This window comes from Phyllostomus hastatus, unplaced genomic scaffold (assembly GCF_019186645.2).
Source record: "Phyllostomus hastatus isolate PE091 unplaced genomic scaffold, TTU_PhHast_1.1 phas_contig_468, whole genome shotgun sequence".
Lineage (NCBI taxonomy): Eukaryota > Metazoa > Chordata > Mammalia > Chiroptera > Phyllostomidae > Phyllostomus > Phyllostomus hastatus.
In genome coordinates, this window is record NW_025333884.1 from 2,896,012 (window position 1) to 2,923,709 (window position 27,698).

General features: G+C 51.4%; 1 protein-coding gene and 1 pseudogene across 1 annotated transcript in view; both read right to left on the minus strand.

Annotated features, from left to right (window-relative positions):
* Nucleotides 1-83: 83 nt before the first annotated feature.
* On the minus strand, nucleotides 84-8,913 carry LOC123822919 (annotated as a pseudogene).
* Nucleotides 7,503-27,698, minus strand: part of NOVA2 (NOVA alternative splicing regulator 2) — a 30,034-nt gene continuing 9,838 nt past the window's right edge. The window contains exons 3-4 of the mRNA XM_045845201.1: nucleotides 23,352-23,518; nucleotides 7,503-14,438 (exon numbers count right to left, since the gene is read on the minus strand). Coding sequence (XP_045701157.1) covers nucleotides 13,356-14,438; nucleotides 23,352-23,518 — 1,250 coding nt within the window. The 3' untranslated portion in view covers nucleotides 7,503-13,355. The remainder of the gene's footprint in view (nucleotides 14,439-23,351; nucleotides 23,519-27,698) is intronic.

The window sequence follows — 27,698 nt, forward strand, 5'->3', positions numbered from 1 at the left end:
ATCCTTGTATTTTAAAAATAACAAATAAATATAATAATGTGAGCTGGTAGAGATCTGGGAGACTGGGTGTTGTACGGCACCTTTCATCTTTTGTCTGCAAATGTTGCTGCCGCTGTCGGTGTTCCCATGTCCCCTCTTGCCAAAGCTGTCAATTCTTCTATTTCAGCATTTAATGTATGTATTTACCATTCCGTTACTTCCGGCCTTTATTAGCATTTGAAGACACCATGCTTGCCATCAGCCCTTGGAGATAACTTCTGAGACTAACTCCTTTCACAGAGATTATGGCCTCGCGACTCCAGCAATTTTTACTGGGTCCTGAAGATGTGGTTCATCTATGTCTTCATATGCAAAGACTGTGGTCTTTCATCTACGGACACCATATTCGTAAATGTCATATTCTTGGCTCTGTGTTCCACTGTCTTCTCTCCAGGATCAGCCACAGAGCATTCTTGAATGTATGTTTGGGTTCTTGCCGCACCGATGAATAAATATAATGCGAGTGGAAGGCAGTCCCCACTCTGTGCTGAGAAATCTGTGGCTGTGCGTATTTCCAGAAGGATCTGTATGTCTGCCCCATACAGCACCTCTGACCACGCTTTGGGTCATAGGGTTTGGGTATTTCTGCATTGCAGCTGTTGTAACAGTTTCCCATGGGTGGTCAAAGACATGCTCCAAAGTCCAGATCTTCGTGGTGCTGGCCACTTGTGCGGTGTCAGGAAGTTGCAAGGACGCCAAGAGGCCACACAGGCTGCCACCACGCCCCCTAGCCACCCCAACCCGAATTCTGACAAAAGTTGGGTCAATGCTTAAAGGTGATCCTACCCCTGTTCTCGTCTTAACTCTGCCTTTGGCCTAGCCCAGCTCTGACCTCAGCTATGACCTAGCCCTATCTCTATTATAAACCTGACTCTGACTTTGTCCTGAACCCAACACTATCCTTAACCCTAAACCTATGACCTGTTCTTAGCCATGACTTTTTAAAAAATTTTATTTATTTATTTTTAGAGAGAGAAGAAGAGAAGGAGAGAGGGAGAGAAACATCAATGTGTGGTTGCCTCTTGAGCACCCCCTACTGGGGACCTGGCCTACAACTCAGGCATGTGCCCTGACTGGGAATCGAACCAGCGACCCTTTGGTTCACAGGTTGGCACTCAACCCACTGAGCCACACCAGTCAGGGCTTAGCTGTGATTCTAATATTGGCCTAATTCTATCTCTAATGGCCCTAGTCCTTAATGGTAAATCTGATGATTATGGTATACTCCAGTCTTAGACTGTAACCCTGGTCCTGACTAGAGATTGATTTACCTCGACCTTGATCCCAGAGAGAACCCCCATCCTCTCCTAGATCCAAACACAGCCCCGATTTTAGCCATAATGCTAGCCTTGACTATGATTCCAGCTATAGCCAGATTTTTAACTCAATGGCTAATCTTTACCTTTGTCCTATATAATCCAACCTTAACCATGATTGTAACCCAAACACCAACGCTACTTGTCATCTTTACCCGAATCCTAACCCTTTCTTCAGCCCCAAACCAAACTCTGGTGATAGTGACTGCTACCGATCCTTAATCTTAGCCTTAGCCTGATTAATTTCTAATCCCAACTGGAACCAAACTCCAGTCCTAAGAGCTTTAATGTAACTAGACGGCATCCTTGATTCTTCTTCATCATCTTTCACGCCCCCTACCCAGTCTGCCAGGAAACGCCATCAATGCTGCCTTAAAATTCCATCCATAGCCAACGACTCCCCCTCATCTCCACAGCTGCCACCACCTTCTCCCTGGACCTCTGCAGCCATCCTCTCACTGGGCTCCCTGCTCTACTCCACGCTCCTAGCCCTGTCCCCTACAGGCCGTTCCCCACACAACAGCTAGAGTGATGCTGTTAGAATTCGAGTAGCTCACATCGCTCTGCTCAGAAGCCTCCCATGGCTTCCATCTCACTAGGTGTAAAAATCAAAGCCCACAGTAGCCCTCAAGACCTCAAATTAAAGGGCCCCCTTTGTCTCCTCTCTGACCCAATTTCCTTGCACCCTCCCCTTCCTCACTCTGCTCCAGTTGCCTTTGCTTTCTTGCTACTGCACGTATATTCCAGGCACATTCTCCCCCAGGGCCTTTCACTTGCTGTTTTCTCTGCCTGCAATGCTCCCTCGCCAGGTATCTCCATTCTCACTCCCACCTCTCCTGCCCGTCTTCACTGACATGCCACATTTTCAGCCTGTCCGTTCATCTTATTGAAAATTATGATGCCTCTCTCTTCCAGTACTGTTTCCTTACTCCATCTCATTTTTCTTCATGACGTGTATTATCATCTGGTGTACTGTATAATTTACCCATTTATCTTGTTTATTGTCTGTTTCCCTCAGTAGAGTGTAAGTTCTTAAGGATAGGGAAATTTGTCATCTCTTTTGTTCCCTAGTGTGTAGAACAGTGCCGGGCAATGAATCAGAAGATACATAGTGAATAATTTTGGAATGAACAAATGCTTCCAGAGGAGGATGGAGCTCCATTTCCCTGCAGTTTTCCTAGGTAAGGGGAAGAACAGAGAAGAGGGAGCGGGTGGAGGTAGTCACAGCTTCTAGGAGAGCCAGTTGTCAATCTATGGCTGACAGAGGGCCTGGCTCTGTCCTCAAGCCCCAGTAGCCACTCCAGCTCCAAGCAGGAACTCCCCAAACTCTTCCCTACCTGGAGGGGCTGGCTTTTCCCACCTGCAGGGAGAGCAGCGAAGAGACCCCGAAGCCTGGGTCCTCCTGCTGCCTTGTCCGGGGAATCAGGGGCTCCCATACCTTCCCCTCCCTTACAGCTGTGAGCCTCCGGTTCAGCTGACAATGGCCTGAAGGCCGAGAGGGAGAGCACCCTCCATGCTGGAGCTGGAACTGGACCTGGACCTGGGGACAGGGGTGAGGGTGAGGCAGGGAGGCTATGGGGCTGGGTGCTGAGCAGCCAGCGATGAAGAAAGAGGACCAGAGACGGCCATAGAGATGAAGGACTGAAATAAAACTTGTCAGTGAAAAAGGGGCAAAAGAACGGGCCGAGACCAAGAGGACTGAAAGCGAGAAATACATGAACATAGGGAGTTGGAGGTATAGCATAGAGAATCTAGTCACTAATATCGTAATAACTATGTATGGTGCCAGGTGGGTACTAGACTTAACGGGAGATCACTTAAATAAATGTCTAACCACTGTGCTGTACATACACCTGAAACTAATATAGTATTGAATATCTACTGTAATTGAATTTGCATATGTAAAATTGAATGTCAACTGTAATAAAACAAATTTTTAAAAAGAAAGAAATGGGCAGTGAGAGAGTGCGTGCAATTATGGGGAGAAAATGGGGTCCCGCAACATTTATTCCACTTCGCATCTATTTCGCACCCCTAGAGCGCTAACTGCAGCAGTCACAAGCTAAAACTACAATTCCCAGAATGCCTTGTGGTGGGGAGGGGGCGTTCCAGGAGATTTAGGTTCCACCAATCAGATGCCTCCGCGGGAAGCTTGACTTTCTAATTAAGTTGGGGAGAAAGGCAGCGACTTGGCCGCCGCCCTGCCACCGCGGATCCCGGCGAGCCGGGGTGGTCACGGAACCTGCGGCCGGCCTCCTGATCGCGCAGGGGAGCAGCAGTTCCTGGGTGGCCTTTTGTGGGCGGTGGATTTGGGAGTGCCCTGGAGGCTCAGCCTACAGCCCGTGTCTTCCGGCAGGCTCTGTGCTGCTCAATAAGTCCCTTTCTCCTTTCACTGGCCCGAGTGGATTCTGCTGGCTGCCACTGAGCAGTAAGGGGTACACAGACAGGGAGAAAGAGATTCAGACTCGGGCAGCGACAGGGAAAGCTCTTGGGAGAGGCACACGGGTGCCCCACCCCGAGGAGAAACAGAACCAACTGAGGCGTACAGTGGGACGAAACTGGAAAAACAAAAAAAGTGATGGAAGAAAGATGTGAGACAGAAACCGAGAGAAATACTGAAAGTAAACTGAGGCAGCAAGGAGCGTCGGCAGAGGCAAGGGCAGGGGGCCAGAAACAGTGACAGAGACCTCCCCAGATTGCTGGAGTGGCGGTGCTGGAAGGGGACCCTTTAGAGACGAGACTCCAGCCGGCATAGCATGTGGAGGCAGGAGGACAGAGGGACGGGACGCTGGAGAGGCCCCCGGCGTGTTGGAATCACCGAGGCCCCGCCCGCTGGTGGAGCATTCTGGCGGGATGTCTCTTTTCCCCAGCCCCAAGCTTCAACAGCCTGACCCAGGAGGGGTGTAGTGTCCCTGAATGCACTCCCCAACCTCTCCGTCACTGGCCTCACAGGCCTTGTCTCTGAAGGGATCCCAGACTCCACTTGATGAATCAGGAAAGGGTGAGAAGGGTGACCCCACCACTTTTGATGTCTGAGGCAGACCCTGACTCAGGAAGACTGAGGGGCAAAGGAGGGGAGGGAACAGAGAGACAGGGTCTCTAAGAGAGGGAGGCTGAGTGACCAAGAGAGAGGTCTTAGGGACAGAGAGCTGGGGAGAGGGAGGCAAAGAGAGGGGAGAGAGAGGGGCAGTGAGCAAGGCATGCCGGGGTCGGGGGTCCAGACAGTGGACTGGGGGGACCTGGCTCCTCTCCTGGCTTTGTTGTTGCCCCCCAGATCTCTGTTCTCCATCTAGGGATGTCTGATAAAATACAGTATAACTAGTTCCATTTGAATTTTAGGTAGTTTAGTTTAAGTACGGCCCCAATATTGCATGGAACATACTTAGACTTGGGATCATTATGCTCATGGCGCCCTGACAGGTGTGGCTCAGTCGGTTGGGCTTCATCCTGTGAAGAGAAAGGTCGCTGGTTCCACTCCTGTCAGGCAGGGCACAAGCCTGGGGTGCAAGTTCGGTCCCGGTCGGGCTGTAGGGGCGCGCTGGAGAGGCAACTCAACTGATTGATGTTTCTCTCTCACATCGATGTGTCTCTCCCTCTCTTTCTCCCTCCCTTCCCCTCGCTCTAAAAATAAATAAAACCTTAAAAATAAGAAAATTATACTCATTTTTAAAAGTCTGAAATTCAAATCTCACCGGACACGCTGTATTTTTATTTGCTAAATCTGGCCACACTCTCCCCATCTGTTTTCTTTTGACCTTTTCTGGGTTTTTTGTTCGTGCTTGTTTTTCCTTCGCTCTGCCAGTCCACCGCTGCCTTCTCTGTTCTCTTAACGACCTCGCTACAATGTGCAAAGGCTTCTCAGAACCATCCCTGAGTTCCCCACACCCCCAACTCGCCCCCCTCCTTCCTCCATCCTCCCAGCCCAGCCCCATCTCTAAGACATCTTTCTCCGCCAGGAACCTCTTCTGTCTTCTTTCTTCATCTCTCTTCTCGTGGAAGCCCCGCACCTCTGCAATTCTCCACCCCTCCACCCGCATCCCTGCCACCAGAAAAGGTTTGGAAGGTTTGGAAGCTTTGAGTTAGGGATCCCCCGGTACTTACCTGTGTCCTGACCTCCTGTTGTTTCCTTTCCTTCTCCTGGGCCAGAGAGGTTGGTCGTGAGAGATTTCCAAAATCACACGGCAGAACAGACTAAACTCCACCCTCTCCCCCAAATCCCTCCCCAGTTCTCAGCTTCCTGGTAGAAAATTCTTCTACTTTTCATGAGTAACAGCCTGATTTGGTGATATCTCTGAATACCAGGCAATACTTGGAGGTCACAGGCCAGGGCCAGAGGTGCCTGTGGAGCAAGTTATGGCGCATTTTTTAGCATCTACTATGTGCTAAGAGTTGGGGATATGGCTCACAGGCTGTTAACACAAGACCAGTGACTGGTCATGGTTGTTGCCACGTCCCTGGGCCTGAGAACATAGTAGGTGCTTGGTAAATGCCCATCGAACAAACAAATGAGTGAACAGATGAAGAAACACACCCCAAGCAGGTGAGGACTCCTTCCCATGTCTTCCTTCCTTGTCTTTATCCCCATCGCTGTCTCGTACTTTGTCATAGCCTGTCTCCCCTGCCCCATCCTTGGTCTGTCATTCTCTCCAGTCATGTTATTGTTAAGTTTTTGAGCTGGGAGGTTCTTCTCTCCAGTGACCACTGTCTGCTGAGCAGCTCCTCTGTGTCAAGTACTGACAAGTACTTCTGGAATATTCCAGAAGGTAAGTACAGCTTTAATGTGTGTTTTCCAGATGTGGAGACTGAGATCCAGAAAGAAGCAGTGAGGTGTCCTGGTTGCCTCAGAACCAGTGTGTCTGGCCTCGTATCTCTCTTGTCCCTGCATCCCCAACTCTGTTCTTTCTCCTACTGGCCACATCGCCACCAGCCCAGCCCCATCTCTGACACTCCCAAACACGTAAAGAGATTAGTAGTAAACACTTACCACAGGGGTTGCAAATTCAAGTTCGTCCAGGGGCCAGGCATGTGACACCCTCCCCCCTCCCCGCAACCCTGGATGCTGGACAGTGACTGACCCGCTCACTCAGTTACGAGCAGGTGGCTATCCCCACCCAGAGATGCCATGTCTGATTTCTCAAGAGGGGCTCGAAAGCCACATTTTCAGAAGTCTCCCAATGTTTAAATGCTGGCATCAAATTCTCACAAATGCTGTTTGGGCCAAACACTAGACATGCCCGCTGGCCGAAGGTTTGCAACCTCTGAGGTGCTTTCAGTTCCATGTGCCAGGTTCTGTGCTAAGGAAGCATTTCCAGGTTCCAGTAGAATAAGCAGAGACATTTGGGCCTGTCCTGTTAATTGCTTTATCCCCAGCACCTAGAACAGTGCCTTGCCCGTAACAGGTGCTCAGCAATTTTTAAGTAAGTGGTGTATTAAATCCTAGCATGAGCCATAGAAATAAATTTAAAAATCTCCATTTCACAGATGGGGAAATGGAGACCCAGAGGGGCAAAGTCCCAGAGTTACAGAGTAGCACTGGGATTTTAACCCAGATCTCAACACACTCCCAAACTTTAACCCTAAGCTGTCCAGACTCTGCTTGGGGTCATGCATTTGCAATGCTGTGTGTGTGGCAGCATGTTTGCGCGACTGTGGTGCGCGTGGTGGCAGTGGTGTCTACCCTCCTGATTGGGCGTTGAGGCCCGGAAACTAAGCCTGGAGCGCCTGCTACCCTGACATACCCGCCCTGGGTGCTCACGCAGTCCAGGGAGAACATTCCGCCCCTCCCCTCTTTGGCCCACCGTCAGAATTTCCCCCACCCTCCTCCCCTGGATGCCCAGAGCCCTGGGGAGAAGGGGGAAAGAATTTAGGATGAGGGTGGAGGTGTGGGAGGAGGGAGAGGGAAGGGGATGGGTTAAGGAGTGTGTGATGTCAAGCAAAAAAGACAACATTAGACACAGATGCTGAGATGGCGTTTATCGCGGCAAAAAAAGGTGAAGTCGCCGAGGGAGAGGGGGTGGGGGGAGGGGGTGTGGTGGGGGCCGGGGTGGGGGCCATGGAAGCTAATACATGGTGCACTAGGTCACACGACGGACACTGGGGGTGGGTGGGTGCGGTGGGCGTGGCCCAGGCATGGCAATGGGGGGAGGGGGAGAGGAGAGGGCAGTGGGCCCCAGCCAGGAGCTTCTGGAGGTGGTGGGGAGGAGGTGGGCGGCGTCTCTGGTTGCAGAGGATGGAAGGAATCAGTTAGAGGGGGTTGAATGGAGACACTGGAGGCATGGCCACATGGTGGACGGTCTGGGTCCAAGAAATGGAATCTGGGAACGGGGGAGCAGGCAAGGGGCCAGCCCAGGGCTTGGGCCTTTAATCTAAGGATTGGGGGATACCCAAGGGGCCTTCAAAGTCCTCCAGTCCCCTCATTTTCCAAGGGAGGGAACAAGGCTGGGAGAGGCTAGCTTAAGATCCTAATAAGGATTTAGCAATCTGTTCTCCAGCCCTTCCCCACCCCATTCTTCTCCTATCTTGTCTGACCCAAACAGAGCAAGGGGAAAGAGAGATTCTAATTCCTCTGACTCCACCATTATCTCGCTGAGGCTCCTCAGGGAACCTGGAGGATGAACCCATTTCATAGACGGGGAAAACTGAGTCCTCACATCACACTACACCTTTCCACACCTCTCCCAGCTCCCTGCCAGGGGATCTGTGCATCCCATCCCTCTAGGGCTAATACTGATAATCCTGACATCCTTAGCATTGGGGATAGGTGAGGGGACACACCTTGGGATTTTCCCAAATCACACCAGGATGTGGGCCATGCCTCCAGTGGCCTGAGATGCCAACACAAAGAAAAAAAAAATGACTCCCCACGTCCCCTGGCTCAAACCCAGTACAAAAGTGACTATTTACAATGAAGGGGTGGGGAGTGGCGGGGGCACAGAAAGGAGTGGGGCCAGAGCGAGCTCTCCGCTTGGGGGAGGCCACGCCCCTGGCCGAGACTTTGAAAGGGACAAAGCCAGACAGATATTTATACAGGGTCTCTACCCCCAGGGCGGGGAGGACCCTAGGGATGAGGGGTGGGGTGGGGCATGGGATGGGGTGCGGGTGGGTAGGCATGGGCGGTGCGGGGAGATGGAGGAAAGGTAGCTAGTGCCCCTCACCTCCCCCCTCCCCCGCGCCGGACACACAGTTTCCCGTGGGATGAACACAGAAAGGGTTAATCAAAAAGTTCGATGAGCGAGTCTGACTGTCGAGTGGGGCGAGCTGGAGCAATGAGGCCGCAGGTCCCGGTGGTCGGTGGTGATGGAGTCACTTAGAAAATGAGAGGTTGGTGGTTTGGGGGGTGGGGGAGGGGGGAAGAGAAGGTAGGGGAAGGGGATTAGGCGGTCTCCCCAGTTATCTCTGGGAGACAAGAGTATCCTGGACTGGCTGAGAAGGGGTTAAAAACCAGCAGCCTTCACCGCCCCGAACCCCACGGAGACTTCCCCGGCTTCCTCCCTGCCACCCAACACAGAGACCGACCTTACGCGCACCAGCAGCGCACCACGGGAGAAAAGTCCCGCATGGCGTCCAGACGGCTGACTGAGGTGGAGAGGGTTCGCGAGAGCAGAGCTGGCTGTCGCGACTCCACGAGAGCCGTAGGCCTGAGTCCCTGGCCCGTAGCGCCCCAACAAGGGCTTCGCGATCCCGTTCTCCCCATCGTGACATCCAGTCCAGGCTTTCGCGACAGCCGAGAGGGGTTCCAGACGGCGCGGCAGGCGCGTGGCGGACGGCGAAGGCCTGCCTGGCGGTCGCGATAGGGGTGCACCCCATCAGCAGCCTGGACGCCCAAATTGCCATTCTCATCACCACTCTCGGCGAATGCTGTTTCCACCGCTCCGTCTCTCAACCTCCAATCCTGGTCTTGAAAGAGCAATAAATCAAGGCAGGGGAATCCTCTCACTTTCCAAACAGTAGGCCACCACGAGAAACAAAGTAAAGAGGGCGTGGGTGGAGGACTAGGCAGGGGAAACACAGCGAGGGGATACCGAGGAGTTTGGGAGTTAAGAAGGGGAGAAAAAATACCACTCAGAGGAGAGCGGTACCGTATTGTTCCAAGTACAGGTCCCCGACCGTCTATAAATCGACTCTTTAAATTCCAATGGTGATACTTGTAATTCCCACTTACTAGCCCAGGGCAGGTGTTAGGGCAGATTCGGATGGCACGATCTTCGCCTTCTCATCACTAATAATTATTGCAGTAAAGCCCCCTTGCCTGTGTAGAGGTGGCTGGGACAGGACAGAAGGTGGCTGGGGCAGGTTGGCTCAGAGCCCCCTCTCGCCCCCAAATGGGGGATGAAGGAGGTGAATTTGGCACATCGAACCTTCTTCTCCTAAGTGCTTTGAGGTCCTCTAGGGAATCCAGCTGGCACCACCCCTTGGGTCAGCAGAGGAGGGCTGAGCTTGTCTCCCCTCCCCCACCCCAATTTCTACAGATTTGCCCCAAGGAGGCCAGCGGGGTTCTCCCTGGCTGGTGGAACTTGGGGGAATCCAAAGGGTTAGGGGTTAGAGGAAGGGGAGGTTTTTTTTGTTTTTGTTTTTTCTTACAAAGATTCTAAGAAAAACTCAGCGTGGGAGGGGTGAGGCAGGGGACCCAACTGAGCTAAAATGTTCACAGACTTTTTCAGTGCCTTAGGGGCCTCCTCAAAGAGAAATGGTCCCATGTCCTACCCCCCTATCTGAGGTTCCCTTCCCCCAGAGCGGCTCAGTTCCAAGTAAGTTTGGCACTTTTTTTTTTTTAATCGATGGGGAAATGGTGGGTGGAGTTGAGAGGAGAGGGGAAAGACAAACATGGACAAAGATAGAGACAGGACAGGCAACACTGGGAGCCACAGGGAGAGGACGTAGAATGCCAGAGGGGGCCAGAGAGAGAGAGGGAAACGCTGAGGGGAACAGCTAGGGGCTGGAGGGCAAATGGAAAGGAACAGGGAGACGACGATTCGATGCAGCAAACACTTATTAAGCACCTAATGGGTGCCGAAGAGCAGGGTGCAAGGAGGCCACTCAGAGTCTCTGAGACCTGACTGGCTCACGGGGAAAAAAGAGGCGATGGGTTTTTCAACGATCCCCATCTTTGACCCCACGTCTGCGTCCTCTCTGGACAAACTGCAGCACACAAGATTGAGGTCAGATTGCAGAAGGGACTTTCAAGAGATAGGGAAGATGGTAACTTTCCCAGGGTGAAATGGGGCAAGGTAGGTACTCCCCAGCATGGTGAGATAACTAGCTCACTGAGCTAGCAAGCTACCTTTCAGATAACCCTGGCTGGTGGGGGAGGGGATCCCCGAGAAATGTGAACAGGGAGGGGACTGTCACACAGATACCCCAAGGGAACACTTTTTAGGAGGCCCAGCCTCCAGAGATGTGTCTGTGTGAGAGGATTACTGGATGAATGAGTACAGAAAGCATCTGACAAGCAGAGGGCAGCTGAGAATGCAAATGATATGCAAATGAGCACTTTCAAATCCCACCTCCCCACTCCCAGACCTTACTTTACCTCTCCCTGGCTCCTTCCCCTCCTCTTGGGGGCCTGGGGATGGGAGTAGTAGGGGGGATATTCCAGCTAGATACTGCCACACCCACACGTGGGTGAAGATACTGTGAAATACTGTAAGGTCTTTTTGGCAGGCAGGAAGGAGCAAAGGCTCACAGGGCCACCACCACCTCCAACCTCAGAAGCCCCCAACTGCAGAAGATAATGTACAAAATTACATCAAGAATTGTTTTGGCACTCAGATCTCCATCTGGGTTCAGTCTGGAGATTAGGGGCGGCTGGGGGCAGCAGCGATGGGAGGGTGGGGGTGGGGAAGTAGGGCCTGCCCCCCACCCTGGAGATGGAGAGGGCATGGAAAAAGTCACCCTAGTGCCCAAGCTACAGCCTCCCATCAGGCGGAAGGGCAGGGGTAGGAAATTCAGTGCAAGGTACCTTGAAGGCTATTGCTTTCTAGGGATTTTCACATTTTGATTTGGGGGTGGCTCTCTAGAAAGGGGCAGGGGCCTCCCAGGCTTTAGAGGTGGGAATTGTCTCTGGCTTTTTTCCCTCCTTTTTGGGAGAGAGATGAGGAGGCCGGATTCCCCCAAAGCCATGGAGAAGGGTCTGGAAGACCTAGGAGGGGGCAAATGGGGGAGAGGGTGGGCATGGGGTGCCCCTCCCCCAGAGATGCTGATGGTGGAACCAGGGCACCTGGGGCCCTGCTTTGGGTTGGAGGAAATGGAGGTGGTCTCCGAGGGGGAGGGGGTGGAGGCGGGTCTCAGCTATCCTAAGTCCATAGCGTGGACAGGCCTAGATTTCAGCCTGTGAACCAGGCCAGCGAGCTGACCACAGCCGCAGCGCTCAGGAGCCACTCCCAAACGAACTCTTAGGGCTGCCTGGCTTGGCAGCTTCCATCAGAACATTCTAGCTCCTTAGGGCCCATGGTGAGAGCACCAAAACATTCTGATTCGTCAGACACCACCAAAGTGCTTCAGCTCGCTGGAAACCACAAGCCAATCTAGTCCATTAGACCATGCCAAGCGTTTCGGCCAAGGGGCCCTAGCCTGGCTCACCAAACTCCGCGAGGGGCCACACAGTCCTGACAGAGCCACCAAACGCCGGGCTCACCAGACTCCATGAAACAAAGCCACGCAGACACGAGCATGCACACAAGAGGCGGGGTGGGGATGGGGGTCTGTAACAGTTTCCACCAGCTCCATCTCCCACCCCTCCCTGCCAGGGGAGTTCACAGCCTTGGTGTGTTCTGGTGCAGGGGACCCTGACAATGCCAGGTCTTTTTTCTTTGAGTCTTTCAGATTAGATCCAAGCCCCGCCCCTCATTCTCCTCCTAAGGAAGACCCTCAGGCCAAGACCCACCAAAGAGGGGTAGGGGGTGGAGAAGGAGGGTCGGAAACTGGCCACGGCCCAATATAGGAAGTGCATGCTTCATCCCCATGACGTCACAGGAGGTACCCTGGAAACACCACAGGAAGTGCGCACCCCCATGGTATCATTAAAATAACCTTCCAGGAAGGCTCGCTGAGACATCGGAGGAAGAACCTGCCTCTCCTATCATCACAGGAAGCGACCTCTGGGGAACGACTTCCTGTGACATCATGAGGAACGCCAGAAGCGCCCCAGAAAGTACTTGATTCAGTGACATCACAACGTTACATCACATCATTCCTGTTCCTTCAGGAAAAGCCACAGGAGATGCCACAGGCGGTCACTCCAGCCTTTCACAAGAGTCTTGCCCACTGGATTGGCCCAGTCCAAGCGCCGGCCTCACTCCCAGCAGCAGAGCACCCCCCACCCCTCCCCACACAACCTGACAACGAAAGAGTTAAAAGCCCCACCTAGGAGGGGGCAACTGTAGTGGGGAGAGAGTAGCTGAGACCATCTGGGGACTCTGGGGTCCCTGCTCCCAGCACCCCGAGTCAGCTCAGGCTCCTGCTACCTCTCCTCCCATTACATCCCTCGATCTGGAACAGCAAGCAAGAGAGGTGGGGTGTTATTTTTGGGAGGCCCCTCATTCTAGGTGACCCAGAGGCTCCCTCCCCTCCTCCCATATGGAAACAAAAACTTATAAAGGGGGGAAAAAAGTCCTTACTGGAAAAAAAAGGAGGGAAAGAAAGAGAAAATAACGCTTTGTTTTCTATTAAAATCAACAAAATGCAATATATACAGATATCACACAGACCTGGGCCCTGGGAGAGGAGAGTCAGGCCCAGCCAAGCGCGGGGAGGGAGGAAGGAGGGGTCAGTTCAGGGCCAGGGAGGGAGCTTCTGGGCTCTGCCCCGGGCCTTTTCTCAATCCTGCCTATGACTACCAGTGGGAGGGGGGCGCGTCAGACCTACCCCAGCCCCAATCCCGGGAAGAGCAGGACCACACCGAGCTGAGGTCAAGAGTTGGGGGGGGAGGAGGAGGAGGAGGAGGAGGAAGAGGAGGAGGAAGAGGAGGAGCAGGGAGAAGGGTGGGAGCACACACCACAGGCCTCATCCCACTTTCTGGGGGTTTGAGGCCCTCACTCCCTGCTCGTAGGTGACCCGCTGGCTGATGAGGTATTGAGCGGCTTGCGTGGCCGCGGGGCTGCCCGTGATGGTGACCCGCCGGTTCCGCGTGCCTGGCAGGAATTCGCCCTTCTTGGAGATCTGGATTCGGGCGCCTGTCAGCTCCTGGTACTCCACCAACGTCTTGCCCCCCTTGCCCAAGATGGCTCCCACCAGGTTCTCAGGCACCGCAATCTCCACCAGCTCCTTGGCACTCTCAGCGGCCAGCTTCTCTGCCGTCAGGAAGCCACCAGCCGCCCCGGCTGCGGCTGCGGCGGCCACCAGCGGGCCACCCCCTCCGCCGGCGCCACCGCCTGCCCCGGCCCCAAGGTAGCCATTGGCGGCCGCGGCCAATGCAAAGGACCCTAGGGCTCCGGGTGGCGGGGGTGGAGGTGGGGCAGCCCCTCCGGCCGGCCCGGCCCCCGCCTCACCCGCGTAGGAGGCGAGGAGGTTGGCAGCGGCGGCGGCGGCAGGGTTGGCACCAGCGGCCACGGCGGCCAGGACCCCAGAGGCTGCGGCCGAGTTGAGGCCCAGGCCAAGGGAGTTGGTGTTGTAGCCGTAACTGGCCAGCGTATTAAGCGCCGTGCTGATGGCCAGCAGGTCGGTGCCTGAGAAGGCAGGCAGCGCGGCAGGAAAGGCGCCCACGCCCGCCAACCCCGCAGGGCCCAGCAGGCCGGAGGCGGCGGCAGCCGAGGCAGCGGCCGCGGCAGGCAGCACATCGGCAGGGCTGGCATATGGTGAGCCGGTGGGGTTGGAGTTGGCCACGGGGCCAGCCACATTGGCGTAGCTGATGTTGAGGCAGCTGCTGCTCTGGGGGTCTTCCTGTACCTTCTGCACGATTGCGCTCACGGCCTTGTGCACCTGCTCGGGTTCGCCGCTGACTGTCACCACGCGCTCCTGCAGGTTGATGCCCTCTGGCTTCTGGGACAGCTGCACCCAGGCCCCCGACTGTTCCATAACAGCTTTCACTGTTGCTCCACCCTTGCCGATGATCAGGCCCGCCGTGCTGTTGGGGACGATCAGCTTGGCCTGCGTGGGCAGCGAGGGGAGGATGGTTAGGGGGGCGATCGGAGCCTGAACAGTAGTAACCTTAGTGTTGTTCCCGACCCTGCTGCTAAGTGTCCCAAATCAGGCCCCCCCCCCCGATATGACCAGTATGTTCCTACTGGTTGTTAAAAATATCAGAATTTTTCACCCTGGCTGGTGTGGCTCAGTGAATTGAGCGCTGGACTGCAAACCAAAGGGTTGTGAGTTCGATTCCCAGTCAGGACATATGCCTGGGTTTTGGGCCAGTCTCCAGTAGGGGGTGCTCAAGTGGCAACCACACATTGATGTTTCTCTTCCTCTCTTTCTCCCTCCCTTTCCCTCTCTAAAAATAAAAAATAAAATCTTAAAAAATATATCAGAATTTTTCCATATTAGTTGGTTAAAAAACCAGCTAGTATGCCAAGTCCCCTCAGTTACCTCTCAACCACCCTGTCTCATGACCCTAGGACCCCTGGGACCTCCCTTCCATCCAGCACCTCAAAGCCTTAACGAGGGGACCCATCAGGACTCTGCTGACAGTGCCCGTGCCCTTCTGTATCGTGAAGTCTTCTGAGTCCCAGAAGAGGCATCATTAGCCTCGCTTTACAGATGAGCCACTTGAGACCTAAGAGGTGAAGGGACTTGCTCCCAGGTCACCTGGATAGTGAAGGAGCTGACATTCAGCCTCATGGATTCCTGCCCCATTGTGCTTCCCACCCCATGACAGGGTCGCTTGCTTAACCTCTTCGTTGTAATGGGCCTAATGGTTCCCCCTCACACCCCCATTCATATGTGAAGTTCTAACCCTCAGTACCTCGGTGACTGTACTCGGAGATAGGCCTAGAAAGAGGTGATTAATACTAAGTGAGGTCAGCCCTGGCTGGTGTGGCTCAGCAGTTGAGAGTTGGCCTGCAAACCAAAGGGTCGCTTGTTCGATTCACAGTCAGGGCACATGTCTGGGTTGCAGGGCAGGTCCCCAGTAAGGGAGGGCAACCTTACATTGATATTACTCTCCGTCTCTTTCTCACTCCCTTCCTCTCTCTAAAAAATAAGAAAAATCTAAGTTGAGGGGGGTAAGAAAGAAGTGGGGGTGCACCAAACTGATAGGACTGATCTCCTTATAAGAAGATTAGGACACAGAAACAGATTGACGACACAGGAAGAAGGCAGACAAAGGCAGCCGCCTACAAGCCATAGGAGAGAGGCCTCCTCAGAAGAAGCCAGCCCCGTCAACATCTTGATTCCAGAATTGTAAATAAATTTCTGTTGTGTAAGCAATCAAGTTTGTGGTGCTGTGTTATGGCAGCCTGAGCAATCTAATACCGTTGTCTGATCTGTAAAGATAGCTAAACTTCACTTAAACCCCTGTTTTAGGTAGCAAAGCAGCCCATCCTGTGCAGCTACAAAATCGATCAATCTAAATCCCAGTAGGGATCTTTCAACATTAAATGTTCTATGCATGAATTCCTTCTTCTCCACCCTGCCCACGTGCCCTCAGAACTGTGGAACTGTGGCCCCGGAAGCTCTCCCCTCCGCCTCTCCTCTCCACCCCCAAGCCAGATGCCGGGCGTATTTGGGAACTTTGTGGGAACAGCTTCGGTTGTCACAAGGACTGGGGGGCAGATATGGGCATTTGTGGGCAGGGCTGAGGATGTTTGCACCCATGATGTGAGAATCAGTTCCTTACAACGAACCACCCGAGGTCCTCTGTGACTGTTGGATGTCCCCCTGGACACTCATGTTGTAAAAACTCTGTTTATAAATCTCAGCCCATGATACACGGAAGTGCCATTTTTTTTGCTCGGTTTTAAGATCTACTGAGGTTTCCAGGAATGCAACTCTCGGCAAATCAAGGGAGGATTGTAGTTTGTTTTGTTCTGAGTTTTACCAAGAGTCTTTTGTCATTTTAGAAAACCGCGACATTATCATTACTGCTACCTGTGTCATTTCAGTTTCCAATACCACCCTCTGGATTCCTGCGTTCGTTGCTGGCTCACTCAGGCTACATTAGGGAGGAGCAGCTGACTGTTTTCATTATTTTTGCTACTGTGGTCCTGGCTGAGCATCTGCATATTAAAATTCATCTGATTTTTATAACAAATCACCTTAGTTTCATTTCTTCTTTATTAAAAAAAATCTAATGGGATAAATAAAAAGTTCATCCATAGAACAGAACATTATGTGGCAGTCAATTTAAAGGAACGGAGTACTGATATACGCTTCGGCGTGGATGAGCCGAGAACACATGCTGTGTGAACCCACGGGCACAAAAGACCACATACTGTAGGATTCCACTTATGGGAATGCTCAGAGCAGGCAAATCTATAGAGACAGAAAGTAGATTAGTGGTGGCTTAGGGCTGGGGGCGGTGAGCTGCGGGGGGACTGAGGGGCGAGAGCTAAGGGGGTCAAGATTTCTTTTTGAGGAAATGAAATGCTCTAAAATTGATCAAGGTGAGGGACACAGAGCTCAATATAATAAAACCACGGAACTGCACCTTTAACAGGTGAATTCTATGTAAGTGAATTATATCAGAATAAAACTTAAAAACTCTTACAGATCCTGTTATGTGTCATATCCATATTTTATGTGTAGTTTCAGAGAGTGAGGTGGGCATGGGAAATATTTGTAGGAGAAAGAAGACATTGGGTCCCACAAGGCTGAGAACTGCTCAGCGCTCCACGGGCTCTGATCCCCGTTGATCTGACTTCATCTCTGCTCTCCCTCCCCCTTGCTGACTCCACTGCAGACACACCAGACTCCCTGCTGTTCCTCTAACTTGCCATGCTCAGTCTGGACTCAGGGCCTTTGCACCTGCTGTGCCCTTACCTGGAACACTCTTCCCCAGAAAGGGAGGTTCACCCCTCCCTTCATTCAGGTCTTTGCACAAATGCACCCCCTCAGAGAGGACTTCTCTGACCACCCAATTATCAAAACCTGTTTATTTGCCTATTTTATGTCCCCGGCACAGGCACCTCGAGACTCATATCCAGCCCTGGCTGGTGTAGCTCAGTGGTTGAGTGCTGAATCAAAGGGTCACTGGTTCGATTCCCAGTCAGGTCACATGCCTGGGTTGCAGGACAGGTCCCCAATAGGGGGCGAGTGAGAGGCAACCACACATTGATGTTTCTCTCTCTCTCTTTCTCCTTCCCTACCACTCTATAAAAATAAATAAATTAAACCTTAAAAAAAGACTCATACAACAGCTAACCTCACAGTTTGTAACCTCACAGCTTTAGACTGAAGTTGAAAGGATGCCCCAAACGTAAAGTCCAAAATGGAACTTCACATCTTTCTCCTCAAATATGTTTCTGCCGTGACCTTCCTCATTTCAGTGCATGGAAAATGCACCCTTCCATTACTCAGGCCCAAGACTAGGTGTCCTCTCCTTCCCTCTCACTCAATATCCAACCAGCAATGCTGCTGCCTCTACCTTCAGAAATCGATCCTAGGCTATGTTCTAGATCAAAAGAGACTAATCAGGTACAGCAACCAAATACAATGACCAAATACTGACTGAATCTTAGATAGAAAAATACATACTCTTTTGATTCTGGGTTTTGGCCCCAAAAAGAAAAAAAAAAGAATATGCACACTATAGCTATAAAAGATAGTGTGGGGCAATGAGGATATAAACTTTTTGTCAAATAATGGTATGGAATTAGTATTAATTTTTGTAGGTATGATATAGTACTATAATAATATAGGACACTGTCCTTATTCTTAAGAGAGATATATGTTGAAGTATTGAGGGGTGAAGAATCATGAGGTTTACAACTTACTTTCAAATGGATCAGTAACAAACAAAACAAAACAAGCTGTGTGTGTGTATAGCTATAAAGCAAATGTAACAACGGGTGATCTCAAGTGCAGTGTAGAGGGAGTTCATTGTGTTGTTTCTTAAACATTTGTAAAAAAGGTTTTATTTATTTTTAGAGAGAGGGGAAGGGAGGGAGAAACTTCGATCTATTGCCTCTCCCATTACCCCAAGGGGCGGGGGGACGTAGCCTGCATCCCAGGCACGTGCCCTGACTAGGAATCGAGCCAGTGACCTTTTGGTTTGCAGGATGATGCCCAATCCACTGAACCACATCAGTCAAGGCTTTCCTTTAAACATTTAAAAAATAAAAAGTCAGGAGAAAAAAATATAGACACCTGATTGACTGTGGGAGCCAAGGGTGGGCAGGGAAGAGGAGAGCAATGGGGTAAAATTGAGACAACTGCAATAGAACAAAATAAAAAAAACAGACACCTCCATAATCCCTTTCTCTCTTCTCTGGTTGACTTTTCTTCATAGCATTGTTCACTCTCTGACATCTTATATATTTTACTTATTTATTTTTCATCTAACCACTTTATATTTTTATTTTTTCTTTTTTGTTGAATTTATTGGGGTGACACTGGTTAATAAATTATATGTTTCAGGTGTACAATTCTACAATATATCATCTGCATATTGTACTGTGTGTTCATCACCCCAAGTCAAGTCTCCCTCTATATTTTACTTATTTACGTATTTTCTGTTTCTGATAGAAGATTTACCATATTTGATTGAAAGAATTTAATTTAAGATCCACAGGGGTAGAGGTTTTGTGTGTACTGCTTACTTCTGGGCTCCCAGTGTGTAGAGGAGAACCTGGCACACACTCCGCAAAGGGGGGTGAATGAATGAATGAATGGATGGATGGAGGAGAGAATGAATGACGGCATGCCCACAGGGCCACGCAGGAGTGAAACCAGGTGGAGGAAACCAGGTGTGTCACCTGGTGGTGATGTGGCGTGTGTGTCTGTGTGTGTTAGGATGCTGTGCATTTGGGTTATCAAACTCAGTCCCATTGAAGTTTTCTAGAGTAACGGGACATTCTGAGTTTCCATATGTGAAGCATCCAAGGTTTTAAATGTTGGCAACCTCTTAAAAAATGTCTAAGAACCACTGTGTAGGAGCCAGGCCATCAGGCTATAGCCTGTGTACACACACCACGGAAAACCCGCCGTGAACTCTGAAGACACCTGCTCAGGTTCAAATCCTGGTTCCATCGCTGAAGCTAGGCAAGGGATTTAACGTCTTTGAGACTCAGTTTCCTCATCTGTAAAATGGGGATATTCATACCTCTTCTGAAGGATGATTGTGAGGCCCAACTGAGATCACGCTTGGAATTCAAGCATGGCCACACTTAACCAGAACTGGGTATGGCGGCCCTTCAGGGGACTCACAGAGCCTACCACTGCTGGGATGCACCTGGCTACCTCCCCTCAGTCATGTTTCTGCTTGGCCCCTGTAAGTGTGTCACTGTGCATTCATTCAAACAAACAACATTTGCTGAGCACATCCTATGTGCCAAGCATAGGGTGCCATGTGAGTGTGCAATTAATATGAGCCCATAGTAGGTACTCCAAAAAGGTTGTTGTCATTGTTATCCATAGACAGATCTGGATTTAAATCTCACATCTGGGTTAAGGCCGCTTTGGGAAACAGTCTGGCAGAGTTTTAAAAGGTTAAACAGATTTATCCTGTGACCCAGTCACTTCACCCTTAGGTGTGACCCAAGAGAACTGAAAACATATGTCCACACATATGTTATTAACAGCTCTATTTAAACTAGCAAAAAAGGAACAGCCCAACTTTCTATCAGTTGATGAATACACAAACTGTGGTATATTCATACAATGAAATATAATTTGTCCTTAAAAATGAATGAAGTTTTGATATATGCTAAACTTTGCATGACTCTTAAAAACATTATGTTTTTAAACTAGACCCACATAAATATCACTTAATTTACATGAAGTATCCAGAATAGGCAAATCCATAGGCATCAAAATGATCAGTGGTGGGAAGGGGCTGGAATGGGGGGCCTGGGGAATGGAAAGTGACTGTTAATGGGTGTGGCACTTATTTTGGGGGTGGTGAAAATGTTTCAGAACCACGTAGTGGTGGTCAGTGCACACCTGCGTGGACCCACTAAAACCACTGAGTCATATACTTTCAATGGTGAACTTTACCGTAGGTGAATTGTATCTCAATACAACTGTTATTTCAAACAACTCATCAGGAAACAAGAAGTCCGACAAGTGAAGGGGAGAGAACAAAAGAGTGGACTAAGCCAGACCCGAGAGCAGGGAGGTATTTGGTATGTGATACAGCATTTCAGAGCAATGCGGGAAGGAAGGGACCTCTTCACCCAAGAAACTGATCACTTAGAAAGAGTGAAAGGAAATGCTTTCGCGTCTTTGTGTTTCAGTTCCCTATCTCCCCCACTGACATAGCCACAGTTACTCCATACAGTGATGGGGGATATTCAATGGCTAAAGTGACCACCCAGTGCCTGGCACATGGGAGGCCTTCAGAAAACAGAAGCTGCCTTCATGAGAGGCCCAGAGTGGAGAACCGCAGCATCTTAGAGAGATCCTCAGGGGCCATTCCATAGAATCCTGGAGTCTCAGGATGTTAGACCAGTAGAATTTTAGAATAATAGCCCCAGAATCCTGGCATCACAGAGCCATTGGATTGTAGGCATTTTAGAGCCAGAAGGACCTTAGAAACCATCTGTCCCAGTGATTTGCAAGTCTGAAGATTTTAAACTAATAGTAATAACCACAACAATAGCAATAACTGCAGTAGTAGCAGCAGCAGCAGCTAACGGTGCTGACCATTCGTCAGGCACTTTTCTATACTTTCATAGAGTAACTTACTTATCTTTGCAACAACCTTACAAGGGATGTACTATTAGTATCACTTTTTATAGATTGGGAAATGAATCTATAGGGGTTTAGTAACTTACTCAAGGTCACACAGATAGTGAACACTGGAGCTGGGATCTGATCCCAGACTAGAGTCCAGGTTCAGATTCCTAGGTCTTAGCCCCAAAAATTCTGGTTCAGAGCAGGAAATATATAGTAAGCTACCCGGATAAACTTAGACACCAGCCAGAGTTGAGAGTCATCGGTCTAGTAAAACTGGTGGCAAACTGGTAGTCCCTAGGCCACAGCTGGCCCATAACCATGTAGTGTTTTAAAATCGAAGCTGACCTTTAAAAAGCAGTTGCTTTCAAATATTTCTGGCCTCTTAAAAATACGGAAGATGTGACAGCACTATATCCACATTCCCAAAGGGCACATATCAAGTGTACTTGAGTCAGTGGCTGCCCGCCCCCGTTGAGGGGTGGCATTATATCTCTCTGATAAAACCACGGTCCTCAGTCCTTCATGTTCTCATTCCGAATCCCGGAGGCATTTCAGTTCATAATCCCAGGCTTGGCCCAGCTTCCACCCTGAGGCTTATAGGAGGAAATACCCAGAGTAACACAGCGGGTCCAAGGCAAAGAGAGAATCGACAGACCTGTTTCCTGACTCAAAAATCCCATCACAACAACTACTAATGCTTTTTGAGAACTTTCTGTGTGTTAGGCAAACATGCTAAGTGCTTCTTGAACATCAGTGAACACTAACTACCACCCTCAAGTGGGTACTATAATGAAGCCCACATTGTACATGAGAAAACAAGACATGGAAAAATCAAGTCCCTTGCTCAAGGTCACACAGGTAAGAAGTATCAGAATAAAATTCAACTCAACATCTGACTCCACGGCGTGAGTCTTCAGTCATTATCTCCCTCATTCTCTGTAGCCCTGGAGTAATAAGGCAGAGGGAAAATCCCGGTTCTATAACCCTTTGACTCCAATATCTCAGAGTTCCTGGGAGTTAGGGGGTGGTGTGGGAGGTTTAGGCACAGATGGTGCTGAGTCCATCTTCCCTGCAACATGTACCAAAGTCTTGATGAACCCAGGGTCCGTTCTGGCAGGGACCAAGGAGGAGGGAAGAGACAATACCCTGGCTTCCCGGTAAACTGTGGCCTGCTTGGTAGGAGAGGCCTGGCACAGGCAAGGAGCGGAGCCGCTTCAGCACCAAGGACAGCGGCCGCGCCCGAGCCCCAAGTCCGCAGTCCTTTTTGGGATGATGTGGTGGGCGACGTTCTTCCAAGGCTTTCCTATGAGCTGGGGAAGGGGTGACTCAGCCCGTGGTCTTCCCCAGCTCAGGGCAACCAGAATTCCCAAGAATTCCAGATTCCTTTTTACCAAGGCCCTCTCTTTTATCTTTTTTTTTGTAGACAGACGTTAAGGAACTCTCTCAGGTGGCCTGTCCTCCCGCCCGGGGCTTCTCGCCCCTTTGCATCGCATGTGTAAGAATGTGGGAGCAGGCCAGAGGAGAGACAACGGGAGAGCGCGCGGCCAGCCGGCGTTCCCCTTGGCCTTAGCCCCTACCCTCAGGACTGTGCGTCCAGGGGCTGAGCCGCCAGCCCACCTGCCCCGCGCCACCGCGGTCATGGCAACCGGAGAGGCTTGGCAAGCTATTGGCCCGCTCCCTGCCACGCCCCTCCGCCAGCGCTTCCCCGTAACTGAGGCAACCGAGAGGCGTTGCCTTCCTCCTTCCAGCTTTTCTAGAGAGGACTGTGTAGGAGAGGGACCCGCCTCCTCTCTCACTAACGAAACATCATTTCTCCAAAATGGTGGCTACTCCCTTACAGTAATTGAGGGAGAGAGGGACTAAGAGAGGATAAGCAGTTCGGGATGTGGATGGGCTGTCGCTGAGGTCACTTCCGGCGAGGACAGGAAGTGGGAGGCAGGTTGCTCTGAGAGACAATGGGGCGGGGTGGAGGAGGGAAAAGGATATAGAGAGTCCCAGGAAGGAGGGATAAGCAGAGGGCTGTGGGCCAGATCCTTCCAGACCTTCACATTCTCTCTTAATCACGAGGTCTGGGGTCCCTAGGCGGGCTCCCTAGTAATAACGATACCACTACCATGTATTTGGTTGATAAACATTTTATCGACATTATCCCATTGAACCCCCCAAACAGTCCAGTGGCGTGTTCTCCGGAACCTCGCCAGCTTTACAGAAAGCCTATCTGCCCCTGCTGACCTGCTTGGCTCTGTCGGGGTTCATCGTGGTTTGGGGTTGAAGGATGTTGACCACCTCAGGTTTGGTCATCGCTTGTGGGATTTCTCGGACCTTCTCGGCAATAAAGCTGTGCACAGCATTCAAGGCCTCTGCTGTGCCTTGTACCAGGCATACTCGTTCTGTGGTTCCTGTTGGGCAAGGAAGAGATAGGCCCTATTTAATGGAAAGAGAAAACGGAGGTCCAGGGAGTAGTCATACAATAAGCCTGAGCAAGCTGGCATGGGCTCCCCAGGTCATGGTGGGCCGCTGGGAGAGTGAGTGGAATCCCTGTTTTATAATCTGTAGTTCATTGCCTGCCCCCCACAATACAACCCCAGGGGATGGAAGAATGATGGTTTGGCGATGCCCACAGCAGCCCTGGGCAGGGGAGTCAGGGCTCAGCTGCCTCTTCCCAGTTCTTGCCGGCTCCTCGTTGCTTTGGCAACCATTCACTCACTCCCCCCTTCTAGAAGCGGGAGAGCTCAGGACTGCAACGGTTGCCACAGTAACTGGAACCCCCTTATCGGTCTGGCTGGCCGGGTCCTCAGCCCACCCCCAGGGGGATGAGGGATGAGGCCCCGTTGCCATGGCAACCCCTGAAAGCCTGCAGCGAGGGCCTCTGGGCTTTTGGAGAGGATGGGGAAGGGCTGGGGGATGGGGGAGCCAGAAGAGAGGCCTGAGTGCCCGCCTGGACCCACCAGATGGAGTTTGAGGGGTGGGGGAGGGCAGGGGTGTGCACCCAGGAGAGAGCTGAGGGGGTCAGGGGCAACTCGTGGAAGAGTGGGCACTCGTGGAAGACTGGAGGACTGGGTGTCTTTGCTGGAGATTCTCCAGATATTGGCTGTGGTTCTGACCTAGGCATCATTACTGTGTGTGTCTGAGTCTGCGGGGGGGTGGAGGGACAGCGGGGCGAAGAGAAGCTAACTCTGGGTGGTGTCAGGATAAGTGTGTGGGAGAGACACTCTGGGTGGCACTGTGAGCAGTGCGAGGCTATTGGTGAGTCTGTCTGGGTGGGTGGTGTGTGTATGCGCGTGTGTGTACACTTGGGCAGGACTAGTTAAATGGTCTGTATCTGTGTACATGTGTATAAGAGAAAGAGCAGGAGAGATGAGATAGAAACAGGCTGCATGACACAGTGATTCCAGGAAAGAGGATTGTGTGTACTCTAGTAGGTGAGAAAGACTATGAGTGTCGCTGTGATGTTCAAGGTTAAGTACACCATGAGAGTTTGAGAGGAAGAAACAGAGACTCTGATGAAGCGACATTGAGGCTGTATGATGAACACATATCACTTTGAAACTGTAGGACAGTGTGTGTGTCTGTGTCTGTGTATACAGGTGTGTAAGGGAGAGAGACAGCTTTTGAACACCTTAGGTGTTCCAAAGACTGTTTTGATTATGGGTATGTGATACACATGTATATGAGTGTGTGCATAGGATATGCACAAGACTGTGACTGATGTGCGTGAACATAAAAGACTAGTAGGCACCTCTTTCTTGCATCCGGGTGCCAGGATGTAAGACTGTTTGGAGGACTGACATGTTTGTGTGTCAAGTGTACGTGGCACAGCCAGACAAAGAAGACTCCGCTCTGACTGGCTGGCCCGAGAATTTGAGTGCCTGGGTGAGCTGGCCACTTTTCGTGTGTGGGGTGTGTGTGTGTGTCTCTCCCTGGGTGGGACTCTGTCTGTAGGACCAGTCAGCTCCCCGGTTCCATAAAAGGACTTGAGTGTGTGTCAGGCTCAGCGTCCCTGCGTGTCTGGGACACCTGGGGTGAGCGTGCAATGTCCTATGCGCATTCTAAGGCAGCGTGGTGGTTGCTACTACTCTGACCCCTCATTTGCCATCTCTCAGCCCGGCACGACAGTGTGTGGGTGTCACTGTCTTGGGTCACTCGTGTAGTTGACATCCTCCATCTCCTTTGGGCCACTGTTCCTAACTCTTACTCCCCTCCACTCCAGAACAATGGCTTGGTCTGAGCCAAGGGTGAGTCAGCTCTCAGGCTGCCTCCGTCTGGGTGTAAATAGGAAAGGGTGTGGGTCAGGGTGGGAACTGGGGGGCGGTTCGGGTGGCCCCAGGGAGAGCCTGGATGAAGCGGTCAGGCTCTCCATCACTGTGATGTTCCCTTCCAGCTCAGAGAGTGTGTGACCTCCCACCCCCTCGTAGTTCTTAACCTGGGTCCAGAGGGGTTTTGTGGGGCTCAGCTAAACTCTGAAAGAATGTCCAATAATAACAGCTGGTGCTTACATAACACCAAGCACCAGGCACCATTCTAAGCACTTTATATATACTTGCTTCCTTTAATGTATAAGGCAGGCGGTATTATTATTCCTGACTTACTACTGAGGACACTGAGGTCCAGAGAAGCTTTGGGGTTTGTTCAAGTTCACTGAGCCAGTAGTAAAAGATCAAAAGGTTTTGAACCCAGGTGTCTGGCTTCAGAGTCTGAGCTTTTAACCACTGAACCACCCTGCCCTAAATTTGGGAAGTGTAAAGTGTGTGTGTGGGATGGAGAAGCAGGCATCACATGATTGCAGTTTTCCTTTTGCATTTTTGATAGTAAAAAAGAATAGGTATGGATTTAGTAAGAGTCATTTAGGATTTTTGTACTTTGGGGCAAACATATTATAAATCAATACTTTTTTTTAGAAAAGTGTGTGTGTGTGTGTGTGTCTGTGTTTTCCTCCCGGGGGCAGGGTCCAGGGCTTCAGGTGCTGCTCAAATTCAGAAGGAGTTTAGAACCACAGGGGCATCTGGGTGAGTGCACAGGAGGAATCTTTGTGACTTTGGGCAGGGACCTGTCTCTTTCTGGGTCTCCGAAACCTGAAAGGATTGAATCTGGGGCTTGGGGTTTCCCATAAGAAGGAGGGGACCCTCTTTGTGTTCCGCCCCTCCCTTGAGGGGCCAGGTAGGTTCTGCAGTTGACACACAAGTGCAGTGTGTGCTGTCTGTGTTTGTGGTGACCCTACTAGGCCTAGAGGATGCTATCCATCTCTCGCCTGTTCTCTGTGCTTCAGCCACACCGAGTAAACCACCCTCCCCCAGTCTTTGAACACCCCTCACTGCTCTTTACCTGGCTCACTTTTACCTATTGTTCTGGGCTCCTCCTCCAGGAAGTCCTTCCTGACCTCCCCAGGCTGAGTCAAGTGCCCATCTGGGCTCCCACCATCCCCTGGGCTTCCCCATCTTGCTGTGGCCACTCTGGACCATCACTTGTGTTGGGTCTGTTTCCCCTTCTGGGGTGTGAGATTTGAGAGGGCATGGCTGGGTCATCTCGGTCACTGCTGTGTCCCTGTCTCTGTCTAGCACAGGGTGGCAGAGAGGAGCTGCTGAGAGAATGTGTGTTGAATGAATGAATGAAAGGGTGTCAGCCAGAAGTAGAGGGAAATATGTTATTGGTTTCAAGCAGTAGCATCTTATTTCTTGTGCTCCTGTGGGTCCTGGGAAGTCTAGGGACAGGACTGGGATAGAGTGGGCTGCGTCCTGTGTCTTGGAGTTGGGAGCTGGCACCCGCCATATGATTTGGAGCGGGGAGGGAGGCTGGTCACATGTCTGAGGGCTCAGGAGAGATGCTGGCTTATGTTGTTTGTTTGAATTGTGTGTGTCCCAGGAGAGGTGATGACTGGATAACTGTCCCAACCTCCGGGGTTCTCAGCTGCCTGGTCTGTGGGGTGTGTCACCGAGCTGGGAGGGGACGATGTGTCTCCTGTCACAGAATGTGACCCAAGTGTCCTCGGATGAATGTCCCAATGTCTTATCCGTATCTTACAGGCTAGAAGGGTACGGGGGAAACTGGGCCAGAGCAGAAGAGAAAAGCGGGGTTTGCTTGGTTCCCTGGACTGTTCTCCAAACCTCTGGTCAAAGCTGCTTACTGAGATGGGAGGTGGGTGGAGTGGAGGGTGGAGAAAGAGAGAGAGGGGAGAGAGAAAGAATGACAGAGAGAGAGAGATTATGAATATGAATGTGTCCTGACCCTAAGCTCCAGCTCTGGTGTTTGACCTAAAAAAATCCAAGGGGATTAAGGATGAACGAGAACCAGCGCTGGGCCAAAGATGCAATAATTCGAAGGGCCTTCCCTGGCCTCCCAGATGCCAAAGCTCAGGCATTGGTCTCGGGAGGGGGATGTGCAGGGGTGAGAGATACCGAGGGGGATCAGAGAGCGTGGAGGGGCCTCAAAGAACGCATGGTGGCGGGGAGGGAGATAGAGATGGAGGAGAGGCAGGAAAAAGTCTGAGTTTAGGGAGAGACAAAAATCGAAACAAAACACACGAGGGAGCTGAGGTTTAGCAGAAGGAGAAACATGAGGGAGACGAGGGAGACGGGCAAGCCG